Source organism: Rhea pennata, chromosome Z, assembly GCF_028389875.1.
Source record: "Rhea pennata isolate bPtePen1 chromosome Z, bPtePen1.pri, whole genome shotgun sequence".
Classification (NCBI taxonomy): Eukaryota; Metazoa; Chordata; class Aves; order Rheiformes; family Rheidae; genus Rhea; species Rhea pennata.
Window position 1 is genome coordinate 16,423,362 of NC_084702.1, and position 16,959 is coordinate 16,440,320.

Here is a 16,959-nt window from a genome sequence, read left to right on the forward strand (position 1 = left end):
GCATATTGTTGACAAAGAGGAACTAAAATACCTTTTAAGTATGGTGATGTTTTTAGGGATATAATGGTTATTTTCTTCTAAGAAATATGATTTTCTTCATGGCTCAAGAGAAGGCCCCCCTCTCCCTCCAACTCTCCCCCCTTAATTGAGCATTGACTTGCTACTAGTGTGCTGCTTTTGCAGTGAAAAGCACAAATCTGTACATTTTGAGGTATTTGGCTGAGACACTGAGGACCCATATGCTCTATGGATCAGGCACAAGTAGGCATTCATTCAGTGAGTGATACTTGCACATTGAAATGCAGATTTCAACTTCTGTGATATACTGGCTTTTGTGTTGCTTCAATTTAGGAATTAAAATTATATACTTTTCTTGTGGTGATGGTGACTCTTTTTTTCAGAATTACCATGAAGGTACTGTAGTTTTCTTTTATGTGTAACTTAATATTTTTATCTGTAGCGTAGCTCATTAAATTAAGTCTTCCTCCTTTAAGATATTTAATTCAACAAAAGATGACTAATTTTTGTGTTCTGATTCTGTGGAGTATCTTAGGCCCACATGAATGTGTAATCATACACTCATCCTTTCCTTGGATTTTGTAATCATGAACAGAAAATTTAAAAATCGTGTTCCAAACAGCTGTTTTATGATAAAATACTATAATTCAGTATAAACAGAAGCTGTTGTAAATTATGCTTCAAGAGTGAAATACTCATTTACCTATTTAAAACAGTAGGTAACATTTATAAATCTAATCTTTGACTATCAACTTGTTTATAGCTCTTCTAGCTATTATTAGATGTAGCTAATTGAATTCCAAGTGGTAGCTATTTAGCATATGGTTTTAATGAAAGCAAGGCTTATAGGTTGTGATCAAAGCTTTTACCATAAGCATAGATTATACTGATTAAAATTATGATGGAGTCGCAACAGAGCAAATATTGGCCTTTGGGATATACTGTCAGTCTCGTTTCTTTTTTAAACTTACCAAACATATCAGTGGTTCTGTATAAAGTTATTCATCTCTTTTTGATTATGTTTATGAGAGAGTATTTTTAATTTGAGTTACTAGGAAGTAGAGTTATGTGATTAGCCTGAGAGGAGGTCATCTTGTTTTGAATCTACTGTAGGTAGGAAGACTTGTCATGTCTACTTGTTCATTTTGAATCTTCTCTCAGTTGACATGTCATGTTTTATTTTAAGTGTCTGCCTAAAAGTAAAGCACAACTGAAAGGTGATATTCCTACCCTTTTTTCCCCTTTATCAGTGCCAATTTGTGATCTGGGTAATTATTTTGTCTTGTATGTTCTTAGCACGATCTTTTATCTTAAACTGGGATTATAATGATTTGCACAGGTATCATTTAAAAGAGTATTTTTGCCATCACAGTTTAACTAGCATGTGTCAGCTACTCAGGTGTGCCTGTAATGTATACAATTCAGTGAAAGATAATAGATGATCCAGTTGGACTACCTTTATTTTTCTGTCATAGTTACTTTTCTGAGTTAGGACTATATAGTATAGTCCTAATATAGTATAGTTAGACTATATAGTAAGTCAAAATGAAACTCACTTCCACTAAACCTTCTAAGCTATTCTCTAGCCCTCAGTTAGTAGGCATTCATGTTTTCCATGCATCAGAACAGTACTATCATTAGATGAGGCTATTACAAGTAAAACCAAATACAATTAGTCAAGGAGTACTCCTTATGTTTCTTCTAGGCAAATGCTCTGAACAGAACCCAAACCAACAATGGCCTGTCTTACAATGACAAACATGGAAGGCACAGCCACTTCTACTATCCACCAAAACGGTGACATCCTTGGGAATACCAGTGCACCCAAGCAGACTGAACCATTGCTTCAAGTGCGCCTTTATCATTCCCCTGGGAAGACAGGAGACGATTACCTGCAATTTCCAGCTGGAGAATATGTTGCAGAAGAGATCTGTGCCGTTGCTTGTAAAGCTTGTGGTAAGTGTATACATAATGATTTTTCCTAGCGAATTTCCTAGTAGCATTTTGATTGAAAATGTAATCTCTCCAGTGTCTTTCTAGTGTCAGAAGTGGTTGGAGAGCAGCGGGCTACAAAACTGTTCCTGTCAAAAGTATTGTGAGGATGAGGTTAGAGTCAGGTGGCTGCTGTCTCTTTCAAGTGATTTAAAAGTACACTGTCATTTATCTGGAAGCTTTCTTTTGCTGACCTGAGATGTAGTTTGGATGGTTAAATTACAGCTGGAGCTTGAAAGCATTAGAATTATATTATGGTGCAACTCTGCAAAACGTTAGTCCTGACAATTGTGTAGCGTCAACTTGTATAATTTATTGTTAGTGGTTGAATAACTTTGAAGATGGAAACTGTTATATTAAGGAAAATAGGACTACTTGTGTGGTTATTTCTTTTCCTAATCATTCAGGAAATAAAATGAGTAAATATAACAGGGTAGGAAATTAAAAGATGCTTTCCTGTTTACATCTAGGAATGCTTATATTTGCCCAGAAGCTGCAACCTGTAGTAAAATGATTCAAAAATGCATTTTGTGCACTTCCCCCCACCCCCCCCCTTTTTTTTTTAATGCAGAAGTATGCTGAGTTCATCATTCAGGAATTTTGGAAGAAAAATAAATTAATCCCAATAAATTCTGGATATTAAAGTAACTACCTTTTCACTCTAAGCACGCATGCATGCATGCACACTGTCTGTATCTCTGATTTTAGAGATTTTTAGACTGTCAGTGGTACAAGGCTAGATTTGTCTTTTGACTTCAAGTGCCTCATTACAGGTGCAAATGAAGTTGAAGGGGTCTGTAATTCCAATTACTACTTTTCCAGTGAGTCACAAATATGAAGCTGCTGACTCTGACTGTACTTAGTATTTTGTTATGTTTAACCACCTTATCCTTTTGGGTTTTTTTGTTTGTTTGTTTTTTGCTATTTCATTGTGAACTGTTGCTTAAGTAACCTCTTAATGATTTAAATCTTTTGAGGGCTCTACCAGTTTTTTCTGTGCTATGGAATGTCTTGTAATAACTGTTAGTAAGTTGTGTAATCTGAGTTGGTAGTTTGAGCATGGGCTAGTTTCACAAAGATTCTTCTGGGTTAAGAGCTGTTGTTCCTTGGAATTCTTTAGGCCTTGCAGAGTCTAATTAAAATGAATAACAAGACATCTGATTACAATTTTTTTCAGTTATTCTTGTAATGAATGTACTTTTCTGTTAGTTAAAGCTCATCTTCAAGAGAAGCTCCCAATCTAGTTTGAATTCAATAGGAAAATAAATTCCTTGAATACTTGATTAGCTGTTTCTGTGGTTATTGCTTGTCTGTCCTTTTTCTTCCTTGTTTCTAACTAGAGTTTGCCTTGCTTCAGCTTCCAGCCATTTCAGTTCAAGTTATATTTTTTCTTCCTTTCCTCATCACCAGCTCTAGGGAGACATATACTGTAACGAGATTGTTTTTAAGTCTTTTTCTTTCCTTTTTTTGATAAAGCTTAAATTGATTGATTTTTTTCCAGCTCAGCTGTCTTAATAGTTTTAATTTTTTTGACCGTCTTCTGTACCATCTCCAGTTTCACAGGAAAATGCACAGGCCAGGCTGTGTGTAATATTCTTCTAACCTATGTCACAAACATAGAGAATCCTATTCCAACTAATCTAGGAATACAGTTAGTCCTGTTTCCTGCTACATCATTTGAAGATGTGCTTGCTATGATATGATGTTGCTTGTTTTCTGTGATCTCACCAATCCCTCTCAGGGCTTCTGCTTTTTTGGGGTAGCAGCTCCTGTTTTGTACCTATAGCTATTTCCTAGCTCCTTGACTGTTTTCAGAATAATTCTATGTGGATGATCCTTCCTAGTGAGCAGTTCTTATCTTTGTTTCTTTTATTTCATCATTCTTCATCAGGATTTGTAAATTCTATTTGCAGTGATTTTGTACTTAATTCTATATCTCCTATGAAAACGTTCTATCATGTTGAGGCTTTATCAATATAGAACCAAAGCAGAGAAACTCTTCTGAAGGCTGTTTTCTACCTGGTAGCTATTAAGGCAGCATTACGCAACCTATTTTTCAAAAGGATTTATGACCTCATTTCCTTCTGAATTGATGAAGAAGGCTGAAATGACTGGAAGTTTTTGTTTCCTTCCTTAAGAGGTATTAGTGCTTGAATCACAAGGTACTAGTTATTATGACTTTTGTTTTCTGGGAGGTTTTGTAAGGCAGAGCACGTAGAGAGCAAAGCCAATGCTCTCAAACAGTATTTATGTTGCCAAAATTCTTTAACGAATTTGCTATGAATCAGAATATTTAATAAGAAGAGGGCAGTTCAGGTCGTAGAAATGTCCAAAATACAACAAATTTGGTAGTTTTCAATGAACTTCCTCTGTGATTTGAGCAATTGTTGGTCTCTGGCAGTATTAGTTGTATAGAAGTATGACTGTGTGTGTGTTATTTGTGTGTGTTACTTGTTTTTGTAAGCAGGGTTGGATCTAGTCTAGTGTTACCAGTCCTACAGAAAATATGGCATACCTTTTGCATATTTCAAACAATTAATGGGTTTCCAGTGTATGCTGATTTGGCTTTAGAGCTGTTGTATATAGTATGCATTGGCTGTATAACCGTCAGACTGTATAAATATTATTCTGTCATTGCATGCCAGTTTGAGACAAGCAGAAGTTAAACCATTCCTCACATTATGTAAAACAACTTCCTATTTTTTGTAAAGGAGCTACAGTAAGTACAAAATTTCTGGCAGGTTGTTCAGATTTATATAGGAAACTGAACACAAAATGAGAAATCAAATTTTCTAACTTGAAATACCATAATAAATGAAGTATCTTGAAATTAAGGTTTATGTGAATATTCATTATCATGGACTTCGCTAGTAGTGCCATGTAACAGACTACTGTGTAACAATTTTTGAAGATAACACTAGGAACAAGAGAAGTCTTCGATTTCAGCGTGAGAGGGAAAATGATCTCAGAGGAACTAACCATGAAAATGAAACATAACAGATCAGGAACTTTTTTAGAGGTAGTAGAATCATTGTAATAGGTCTTTGAAATTTACTGTCTGAGATTTTTTTTCCAAATCATAATCTTAAATCCTTTCTTTTTCTTCTTTCCCTCAAAGTAATCGTAAATGAAATTACTACTTTAAATTGGTTTTAGGGAGCATGAGTTCGTTTTATAGAAATACCAAGCAATTAAGGCCATTTGAATGGAAGCAGTGGTAATGGTTTGGGGGAGCTACTAGAGGTGCTGTGAGACAGGGATAAAGCAGACCTGGTGTAATATTTTACAAGGGAATTACTTATATAACAGTGTAAAGTGTTTGTTCATAGGTTCAGTTTAACTCAAAATATAAATTTTAAAAAAATTTGTAAAGCTGTTTTTAAAAATTGGTAGGTAGAATAAAAAAGCATGACATGAGTTTTGTTGCAGAATGGGCTGATCAGATACAGTTTTCTTGGGACATCTCAAGTCTTTGAATTTAAATTTTGAATGTATGTACTTTTATCCAGAAAGTAAGTATGTTTAGTATACTGTGTTGGTGCAATTATTCTGTACCAGTAATTTGCAGTAAAATATTCTTGTAAATGGATTTAGCATTTTAATCAACAGACCAGATAGTTACAAAATCTGTTCAATCCTGTGGAATCAGTTAAAAAAGCCATTTATAAAATGTAACTTACCAGAATCATTAATAATTTTCTTTTAATTTCTAAGATAACAGTGCATTGATTTATTCCTTCAGCTGAATTGTATGAGTGAAAAATAAAAGTATCTTGCCTGCTTTAACATAAACACAGTTTTGTTTCATTATGACCTACCCTGAGTGTCACATTTTATTGCTTGTCTTATTGTTTGATGTGTAGACTAGACTAGTATCTCCTTTCCTCTTCAAGTATAAGAAATTTTAATACAGTTTGTCAATGGTTGCAGTTCATCCTTTCATGCTGTCAAGTCTTATGCCTTTAACCCATTTTCCAAATTTCAGCATTTCCATCTCATGGATACACAACACTGTAGCATGCTCCAGTACTGTGGCATCTGTCCTCTCTCAGACTGTACCTGCAACCAGGAAACACAAAGCGAATTAAAACTCTGGTGCTGCTGAAGAGTTGATAGTGTTCTTCCCTCAGAGTCCTTAGGTCCTGCAGCAGCTCTGCTCTCCTCTCGTGACTGTGTCCATGTTTTGAGTGTGAACATACTCGTCAGTCACATGATGTTGACCCATTGGCATGTAATGCTAGGGCTGATTGTGGAATTCTCGCTGTTGGAAATCATTAAGAAAAACAGGTGCTAGCAGGGATAAAGCTGATTGTGCCTTAAAATAGGAAACAGTCTGACTGCTTCTCTGATTCTGTAAAGCTCCTTCAAAATACAGAATTTGTTAGCCAGTTTTATCTGCTGTTCTGTTTTCTCAAATAAATTCAAGCTCAATAGATGATTTTGTTAAAAAGTTTTTTCAGCAATCCAAAAGACTGAAATCACAGTCTTTTTTTTTGGGGGGGGGGGGAGTGGGGGAGAGTTGTAAAAGTAACAGAATAGTTTTTCTTTCTGAGTGTGTTACGTTTTTGCTTTATTTCTATGTAAAATACAGTTACCGTTAGCTTTCATGACAGTGACAAATTCCAGTGTATGCATGTTTTATATATATTGTATTTCTTTTTGTATTCCTTGACTTCCTTTCAGTATACTCATGGACTTCACATTCTTAAAGTCTTAAGGTCACATCCTGTGGACTATGGGCCTTACACCACCCCATCTTAGCTTCTTTTCAAAATTATTCTTCAATTCATTTGTTTAAAACCATCCCTGTGTACAGAAATATCTTCTTGAGAGCATACTGTGAAAACATCAAGTTTTTTTATGGCTCACCCTTCTCTACTTTATAGAGAGGAAAATGGGTGAAATGAAGAAGGAAGGCAGAATAGCATCATACTGTGCCATGTGAGGTGTAAAACCACTGTTTTGAACCCAAATTGTTCCTCAGAAAGTCTGGACAGAAATAAAAGAGTTAGGACAAAGGCAAAATGCTAAACTTGATTAAGGAATCAAGGTGAATATTTATTTTATAAATATATGAAAGTTTTTTAGATGGTTTTAACAAAGGGTTTCTTATTTTCTTAAGTTTCCTTGTTAAGCATTCCCAGTTTCTGCAAGCTTTGGATTTGAATGTATCTTCTATATTGTTTTTCATGGCACTAAGAGAGCACTGGAAGAAAGTATTTTCCTTGGAACATACAATCTTCATTTACTTAAATTTCACTCCTATTGCAGGATATATTTTCAGAGATAAATTTACTGTGTATTGCCTTTACTATATTCTGTTTTAGTCAGATTTTTAGCTGTATTAAGCTGTTCTTGCAGCTTCTGTAATAGATTATATTACTCATTTTCACTTAAGGAGGAGAATTTAATTGTATGTCATCTATTCTGTTTTGGAGGGATGTATGTTCTGCAGTTTGGTGATGTCACTGAAATTGATGTAATGATAACTGAATTCACTTTAAAGTAGCTTAGCTGGGTCGTGATTTCAACACAGCTATAGTGGTGTGGTCTTCAGTTTCTTGGGAAATCCTGTGGATGCCTGAACTCATATGCTTTAACTGCTATGTGTACAGATTGCAGTTATGTCTTAGTTTGCAGGGCAGGCTTACTCTACACTTTGCTTGTTATACTGATAGTGATCCTTTTTGCATCTGAGTTGGAACTTTTTTGTTCTGACTAAATATGTTTCTACTAGTGCCTGAGCTCTGAACAACATTACTTTGTATGTTAAATATTCTCTTTAAGTTCCGTCAAATGCCTACTTTTTGAAATTATGAGTGTGTTTAAACTTGGAGCCTCTGTTTTGTCAATTTCCTTATCTCTCTGTTTTTAATGCTTTTTTTTTAAATCTCTTTAATTTCTCTGACAGATTTTTGAACAGTGTTTTTGTGCCAGAACAGTTCTGTGTTCCTTCTCTGTGTTTATGCTTTCTGTATCCTTGATTAACCAAGATGAAACTAAGGAATCTTTTTCCTTAGTGTTCTCAGCTATTGCTCTGAATATTTAACAGCAGTTAAACATAGTTGGACTTAACTATTTTTCATATATTCCTTTTGCAGAAAATTCAGTTAGTTCTGTGTTACAAAGCTACATAAATAAGGCTCATGTTTCATATTGCTCGTTCAGGTAGTTGTTTTGAATCATCTTGACCCACTTATCTTCTATAGTGACAACATTTACTATAACAGAGGGGAAGGAAACGAGGTGAGAAATGTTATTTTCCTTTAAAGTGTTAGAATACATCTTAGTTTCTTTGATATTATAGTTCTTTACAAAGAAACACAGAAGACAGGAAATGTCCTTCCAAATACAAAAAATTGATTTCTGTAGTTTGTGATTGAGTAGATCTGGTTGTTAGTTCTTGTTAAAACAATTCTGAATTGTTTTGGGAAAATTATTTTCCAGTTTTGTGTAGTTAACAGTACTTGTTTATTTTTGTCCTTAACTGAGCTAATGAAGTGTAGATGGCGTGTGGTTGTCCTAGTCGTGATGATTTTCTTTGTATTACTTTGCATTTAATTTTCCTTCAGTATAAAAACATAAGATCAAGGCCTGGGTCTGTTTTTGGAAAAAGTAAGTAAAGACAATGCACTGTTCTTCACTGCTATTTCTTAATTAAACAAGGAGGTTGAGTGCCTATTGCATTAAATGCCATTCTGAGAAAATTTGGTAATCTAAGCATAAAGTATAGGATAGCAGGTGAATACAGTCTTTAGTAAGAGAACATAAAGGAAGAATGAGAAAATAGATTGACAAAAATGACCTGCACTTTATAGGGTGCTGGTTGCAATGGTACTGCCAGTGACAGAGCAGCACAGTGAATAATTGGAGAATTTGTCAAATTGCTACTGCTAGCATGCAAAAATGGTTTTTTTTAAAAAAAAAAGTCTGTTTCTGTGTAAAAATGGTTTCTTACAAATGTTTATTTCTCTGTTCTTTGTTCAGGTATCATGCCAGTGTATCATAACATGTTCGCACTCATGAGTAAAACAGAGAGAATTTGGTATCCCCCAAATCACATCTTCCATGTGGATGAAACAACTAGATTCACTCTACTTTACCGAATAAGGTAATAAAACGCAAATGTAACTCTTTTCCCATTAATGCAAAAGCTATGTAGAAAAAAAAAACAGTAAGATAGTTCATTAAATGATAGTGTCTCAAAAAAACATATGGGCATATTGTTGGAAAGATCTGTGTAAAAGATACAGATAAAATAATAAAATTGAGTAATTTTAAATAATGTACTTTTATCTGCTGTCATTCCACAGATTACTGTTTGCCATTTCAGGTTGAAGAAACACACAATAAAAATAAAATAGAAGTAAAAATATATTTTTTTCTTAATAATCTCTTAAATTTTTTTCTCCATTTGAGCTCCTGTGTGCTTATCTGTTTGGAATTACTGGGAGTTTTGAGATGTAAAATTGTCTCATGTAGTCTGTAGGATGTCTGCAATAGAACTATTTGTGTCTAATCTGATTTTTGAAAGTGGAATTTTAAAGCTCTATTCAGTTTTTCATACTAAAGGAACTCATTTCTTTGAATTACATAATGTGGTCTGATTATTCCTTTGGTAATTAGCTGCAAATTGAGACCCTGAAAAAGTTTCCTTAGTTTGTACATTTCATTAGTATAGTAACATAAATTTCTAGAAATTGCATAGAACTGTTAATATATTTGTTGGAAAAGACTTTTGGAGGTCATCTGGTCCACCCTTTGTTCAAAACAGAATGTCATAACCACTAGGTCAGGATTTTGTCTACTCAATACTTGAAAGCTGTGAAGATTACACTATTTCTCTGGGCAAGCTGTTTCAATGTTGTTTTAATCTGACATACCCTTATTAACTTCTCCAATGCTGTACATAAAACTCACTGTAAAATCACTTTTTTTTTTTTTTTTTTTTTTTTTACAAATTTATTTAGTAGTCTAAATGTATATGATCTGATCATTTCAAGAACTTTGGTAGATGCAGTAGAAAAAGTTTAAAGATCCCATTGCAAACCATTATATTCAAGTGAGAGCTTGAGTAGAGAGGACTGTTGTGTTTGGTGTTACTGCTATGTGGTTTGCTTAGGTGAAGCATAATCTTGTCCCCTTCCGAATTTTTCAAGGGATGAGATGTCCCATAAATTCTATTCAAAACGACGATTGTTGAGACTCTTGATCCCAGGGTGTGATTTTTTTTTTCTCCTTTTTTTCTCCTGACCAGTCTGTGTAGTCCCATCCCAAAGGAAACTGCAAGACAGTAACACAAGATTCTCTCTATTCTGATCAATGAAAATTACTTTGCAGAGCTGTTAGCTCTTGTTAGTCAGCTTCTCACCCTATTTAAATGCTGTGCTTCAAGACACCGAAAACTGGATCCAAAGCCTTCTGTTGACTCAGTGGGCTTCATATTGGCCCTCTACACCAGTTGGCACTAACTACAAGTCTGTGAAAGAGAATGGCTGGTATTGGTAATTAAAGTATTTGTTTATTGATATTTACCTAAATATTTTCTAACAGGTTTTATTTTCCCCACTGGTATTGCAATGGCACAAGCAGAGCATATCGGTATGGCATTCTTCGGGGTGCAGAAAGCCCTGTTCTTGATGATATTGTCATGTCTTACCTATTTGCACAGGTATGATTTTTTTCCTCCTACCTCCCCCTAATCTAATTAAGTAAAGGTTGTTAATCTTTGCTCCCTTTCACAGCTTTTCATAGTAGCTTTGTAGGCTCTTTTGACTGCTTGAAGCCCACTCTAAATACAAAAATGAAATTCAGGGTCATACTGTATTCCTCGAGAGAGGAAACTCAAATGACTGTTGAAGAGAGATCAGTGACAGACTGTATCTCCTTTCTTGTGCCACTGGCATGTGGAAGTCTTTCAGTGCAACTTTCGTTTTGAACTGATAAAACGTGGGACATCAGCTTCTCCATATTGACCCTGTTGGACTTCGACAGTAGAATATTAGGAGCAATGTTACTCAGCCTGATGGTAGCAAGTATCCAATATGAATATGTGCAACTATTTGGAGACAAAAGGTTCAGTCAGAAGAATTCAGTCATTTAAAAAATTTTACTGTTAAACAGCAATGCAAAAGTTGTATTTCGATTTCTCATATCCTGCTTTCTCAGTGGCGAGATGATTTTTTGAATGGATGGATACAAATGCCCGTTACTCATGAAACGCAAGAGGAATGCCTTGGGATGGCTGTTCTGGATATGATGAGAGTAGCCAAAGAAAAGGACCAAACCCCACTGGCTATTTACAATTCAGTCAGGTAACTCCATGCTTCAAAACTGTATTACATTTACATGGCACCTGAAACACAATAGCATCTGGGTGGAGTTGTTCAACTATTGACAGTTGATATCCCCCCTCTACCCCAGTAGAGTGATTCTGTAAATTTACTTGTAGTGTAAACTGCAAATTTAATGGAAGGCCTGTATGATGACTCCTATTCTTCAGGTTTGTGGGTATATGGACAGACAGCAGCTGCTTATGTGGAAAATGATATAAGCAATAATTTGTATTGGCAGAGACCTTTAGAAGTCATCAAATCAAACCCCATGTTCAGATCAGGGCCAATTTCAAAGTTAGATTAAGTTTCTCAGGGCCTTGTCCATTCAAGTTTTGAACATCTCCAAGGACAAAGATGTTTACCATATATCTGAGCAGCTATGTCTTGCATATAATCATTTTCATTGAGGGAGGATTTTTTTCCTTGTCTAATCTGAATCTCTCTTGTTTTGCTGTGTGTCCATTGCCTCTTGCCCTTTCATTGTGTGCATCTGAGAATAGCCTGATTCCATCTTCTTTACTATCTTCATCTAACAGATGGTGGTAATTAAAAGCCCTCTATTTTAGCCAACTTCTTGCCAAATCATGCTCCCCTAGGCCTCCTGTCTAATATAATGTGCTCTAGGCCCTTAACTGTCTTGGATGGCTTTCAGCTAAAATCACTGTAGTTCACGCACATCTGTTTTTGTACTAGGATGACCAAAACTGGATAGAGGAAGTTCGTATGTGATTTCACAAGCAAGAAGAGGATGATCAGCTCCTTTTACCTGCTGTCTAGGCTCTTATTAATGCAGTCTCATATATGCTTAGCTTTCATCACCTTAAGAGATGCATTGTGACTCATACTCAACCAGGATCCCCATGTCTTTTTTGCAAAACTATTTCCCAGTCTGTTGGCCCCTAGCCTGTACTGCTACATAGGATAATGCTGTCCCAGGTGCAGGACTTCATTTGCTTTGTTGAAATTTCTGTCAGATCATAAAAGGCAGTCAAATTATTCATTCGTGAATATGGCAAACCCATGTTGTCTATTCCTAATTTTCTTTCATCATGTGCTTGTGTATGGCTATTCCAGGAAGACTTGCTCCATAATCCTTCTTGAGAACTGAGGCTAGGCTGCCTCGCCTGTAGTTCCTCAAATTCTCCTTCTTTCTCTTCCTGAAGAGTATGGTGTAGGAACCTTTCCTGATTGCCATGAGCTTTCAAAGATGAAGGGATATCAGTCTCCCTAATAACATATATATATGTAATACCAGCTTCTTCAGCATTCTCAGAAGCATCCCATCTAATCCTATATACTTGTGTATATCTGTACTATGAGTAGTGTTTCATTCCCATAGACTGTGTCACTAGGCACAGGGATATAGGTGGCCTGAAAGAAGACCTTTATAGTGAAGGTTCAGATGAAGAAAGAATTGTATACTTTTGCCTTCATCTTCTATTTCATTTCCTAATCAGTTTCCACTCCAGCTAAGTTAATTCTGTCTGTGCTTGATAATTAATTCTTCTTTTCTGTCTCTTAATGAAATTTTGCATAAAGGGTTGAATAGGCAAGCAAACTGATCAGCTGGTTGTGAGTGTCAAACAACTTTTTACCCTAGATAGAATATAGATTGTGGTATAGGAAACTTAAATGAGAATCAGCTGGTTTGTATTTTCAACCAGAAAATCTGACTGTCACTGTCCCTGTTATTTGCCATCCTATTTACCCCTTTCCAGCTTCTATACCAAACAAAGCAATTACCTAATGTTTAACTTGGAGTTTTCTTCTATTGTCTTTCATCAAAACTTCAGTAATGACTGAAACACAAATGTCTGTATTATGGGAAGTGCATCTATGTAATATATGTTGAAATTGAATGAAAAAAAAGGAAAAAATGGAAGAAGAGATAGGTGTGTATTTGAAATAATAAAATACAGACTGAAGAAAGGACCTTTGTTATGCTTCATTTTAAAAAATATTACATTTAAGGAAGAAAGTATTTACATGTTGACATTTTTAGCACAGAAATGGTTATTTTTTGGTAGATCAATGGATAAAATTAGATTTTTTTTTTTTTTTGCTGGTTGTATATTCACAGCTACAAAACATTTTTGCCTAAATGTGTTCGAGCAAAAATTCAAGACTACCACATTTTGACACGAAAGAGAATAAGGTACAGGTTCCGCAAATTTATACAACAGTTTGGCCAATGCAAAGCTACTGCCAGAAACTTGAAACTTAAGTATCTTATAAATCTGGAAACCCTTCAGTCTGCCTTCTATTCAGAGGTTTTTGAAGTAAAAGAGCCTGGTGGAGATCCTTCTGGAGAGGAGAGTTTTGCAACCATTGTAATAACTGGAAATGGTGGAATTCAGTGCTCAAGAGGAAAACTTAAGGACTGTGAGACACTGGCAGAACAGGTAATCTCTTTGAATGCAGCTGCCTTATTATTTTAATTTTGCCATTTATCATGTAATAGCGATTTGCTTATGTTAGAAGTTCTTATTGTTAAAATTGACTTCACAGTGATGATAAAATTTCTGTGTAGCTGAGGTTCACATAAATTTGTGTTGTCTTAAACAGGATAGCATTTTAAAATTAGTTTTTAATCAATGTATTATATAAAAGACAATACTTCAACAGTAAATAGTTTAACAAATGAAAAATTCAGGGTTGGACCATTGCTATTGTAAAAACTGATTTAAAAAAAGTAAGAGGCCTGGATTCAGGAACTGGTAAAATGCATACTGCCCTCAAACTCCTTGAGATCGGGGTTTTAAGAAGGAAAACAGGATAAAATTGCCTATACATTCTTCCTACTGCAGTTAAACTTCTACCAACATCTAAGCTAACAAATTTAAAATGGCTTCTATGACTACAGGGTCCATATACATTTTGTTCAGGAATTAGAAGCTAAATGTTCAATAACTTGTAGTAATCATATGCAGTTACATCTTTACTTAACAGTTTTGTTTCACTCTGTGTATGATATACCAGCGTGACTATTCATTGGTCAGATTAACCAGAGTTTGTTACTTACTCATCAGATAACACTTGAGTGTTGGAATCAAGCAGTCAAGACCAAACTATGAAATAGGTTATATTCTTGCAAAGGTTTATAATAATTTGTAAAAATATTTTTTTATTGTATTAAAAAAATTGCATTCCTAGTTTTTTAAACTTTTTTTTAATAACAGTTTTAGATCTGTACTAGGTTCAGTTACCTGACCCTTTGTTATATGTCACCCCTTTACCTTTATTAAGTTGCCTGTAAGTGCCAACTGCACTTGCAAGATTTTGCAAGTTGATTTAAGTCATCTGGTGTCTTTATACCACATTTGTATATATAACTTCATAAATTGTTTTATAAAAATTTTTACATGTTATGCTGTTTGTGCATGACAAAAAAACCTCTAATAAGAATAGTATTTAAATTGATCTTTTTCACATAGATTTTAAAATTACTTTTCATGGTTCATAAATGTTGTCCTCCCCATTTACTGATGACATGTGAAGGAGGCTGCATATATTTGCAGTAATACAGAAACTGTGTACAAATGATTGGTTATGAAAACTTAGTAATGGAATAAACCTGTCCAGAAGTGTGATCATACCTCCTATTTCATCAAATGTACTGATGAACTTTACTGAAGAATTGAATTGGAACAAGATGTTTACGTTTTGAAGGTGGGAATAACATATTTGGGGTAGGTGGAGGAAAAAAGTGTTATCACAGTTCACGTTTCCAGCAGCCTGGTATTAGCAGAGCTTCAGGGACTTCAGTGCGTTTGTGCTGATTTATGCTGGCTGATGATCTAGTCTTTAAGACTCGGTACATACTTAGTATATGCTTGCGGAAAAGTTGCAGTCATGTAAACAAGTAGTCTTATGTGAATAAACTATTCACTTTGGAAGAATTATTTTAAATATATAACTCTATCTTTGTATAAAGTTGGTACTTAGCATCTACAATTCTACTGAAAGCAAGAAAAGGAGCCCTTGATCTATATGACTTGATTTTGGTTTTGTTGTGGAAGACTGAAGGAAGTGACATGGAATACCATGTTAGAAAAACACTTTGGATTAGTCATCAAAAGACAGTATGTCTGTTACTTCCCATGTGATTAGTATAGATTCTTCCAGTTACTTAGTCAGTGATGATCATGGCTGGGAGGAGAACCCTCTGTAAGATCCTTTGTTTATTCCTGCTACATATGTCTTTCTAGAACCAGATATGGCTGCTTGTATCCCTCTGAATGGAGCCATGAAATTTTGTATTGTTAATAGCCTCTCTAAACCTCTCTGATCAGGGTGCTGATAATAAATTCCCAAAGAAAAGCCCCTAAAAAAAGATTATGCAAAATATGACATTCTTTATTCTCACAAAATACCAGTGTACAGATCAATGAAATGCCTAAATCAAAAACCCCTATATGGATATTTCCTTTCACAATTTCTGGATCTTTGTGCCTTTTTTTGTTGATGCACCTAGTGAAGTTTCTACAAACACAAAATCCTTTTCTTTCTTTTAATGACATATTTAAGATTTTCGAGTCCTCTTTGTTGCTAGGCTCAGGTTTTGGAAGTGTAAATTTTGTTGCATTAAATCTGGTAACTTCACAATCAACAGCACTACTTCTTCAGGAATTATACTTTCAAATTGACATGTCTCCTTTCGAGCAATATATTTTGACTTAACCCCTAGTGGTCTGACTGAAGACTGTCAAAGTGAGTGAGTTGAGGTGCAGATATGAGGTATTGAAAGAAAGTACAAAGAATTTTATACAGAAATACATGTGTAGTATCTAAGTAAAGATCAGCATCAATTTTGGGGTTCATTTCTTCTTTTTTGAATTCCCTCCTGTAACATGGTAGAAATACTAGCTTAGAGTTGTAGGAATTCTAATGCTGCAAGTAAATTTCTAATTGCAATTTTAGTTATAACATCAGCAATATATATTTTCTCCTAGGATTTACAAACATACTGTGATTTTCCTGATATCATTGATGTCAGCATCAAGCAAGCAAGCCAGGAAGGTTCTAGTGAGAGAAGAATTGTCACCATTCACAAGCAAGACAGCAAGAATCTGGTCTGTTGACTTGCTGTTTGTTTAAAAAAAAATGTTTTGAGCAGACTGTGATTGCTGTAATATTTATGGTATTGTATTAATGTATGTTAGTTAAGCATGAGATGAAACTGCATTTTAGCTTTTTAAGCACTGTATGAGAACAGAGAAGATCATGTGCGTTCCAAGTTGTCTGCATTGACTGAAGCAGAAACAAACAATTGCAGCTGAGCTGAATTTCTTATACACAGATTGGTCCTTTCCTCTGGGCGCTTATACCTGACTATGTGATTTTAGGTATCTAGCATACTATTTGTGTGATGACATGATAAGCTAACTGCCAGTGACCAACATTGAAAAGAGGCTTCAAAATGCTCTGAAGGAGTGATGATGCACAGAAATGGAACATGGGAACAAAATAAATATCAAAGCTTTTACTATTTCAAACACTTTAAAGAAGCACTTTGAAAATTTATTTATACATGCATGTAAAAAGAAACCTCACAACTGCTTCAGTCTGAACTCTAGCATTGCAGGTGAATCACCCTTTGCAGATACAACTGCCA

The 16,959-nt window shown here is 34.9% G+C and overlaps 1 protein-coding gene across 10 annotated transcripts in view; it reads left to right on the plus strand.

Annotated features, from left to right (window-relative positions):
• The window catches only part of JAK2 (Janus kinase 2), a 92,816-nt gene that overhangs the window by 44,883 nt on the left and 30,974 nt on the right, over positions 1–16,959 (plus strand). For 9 of the 10 annotated variants that reach the window (XM_062600245.1, XM_062600250.1, XM_062600246.1 and 6 more), the window contains 6 exons: positions 1,724–1,974; positions 8,998–9,121; positions 10,564–10,681; positions 11,179–11,324; positions 13,426–13,747; positions 16,298–16,417. In XM_062600245.1, the coding sequence (XP_062456229.1) occupies positions 1,755–1,974; positions 8,998–9,121; positions 10,564–10,681; positions 11,179–11,324; positions 13,426–13,747; positions 16,298–16,417 (1,050 nt within the window). In that variant the 5' untranslated portion in view covers positions 1,724–1,754. The remainder of the gene's footprint in view (positions 1–1,723; positions 1,975–8,997; positions 9,122–10,563; positions 10,682–11,178; positions 11,325–13,425; positions 13,748–16,297; positions 16,418–16,959) is intronic. The other variant, XM_062600254.1, reaches the window with a different exon arrangement.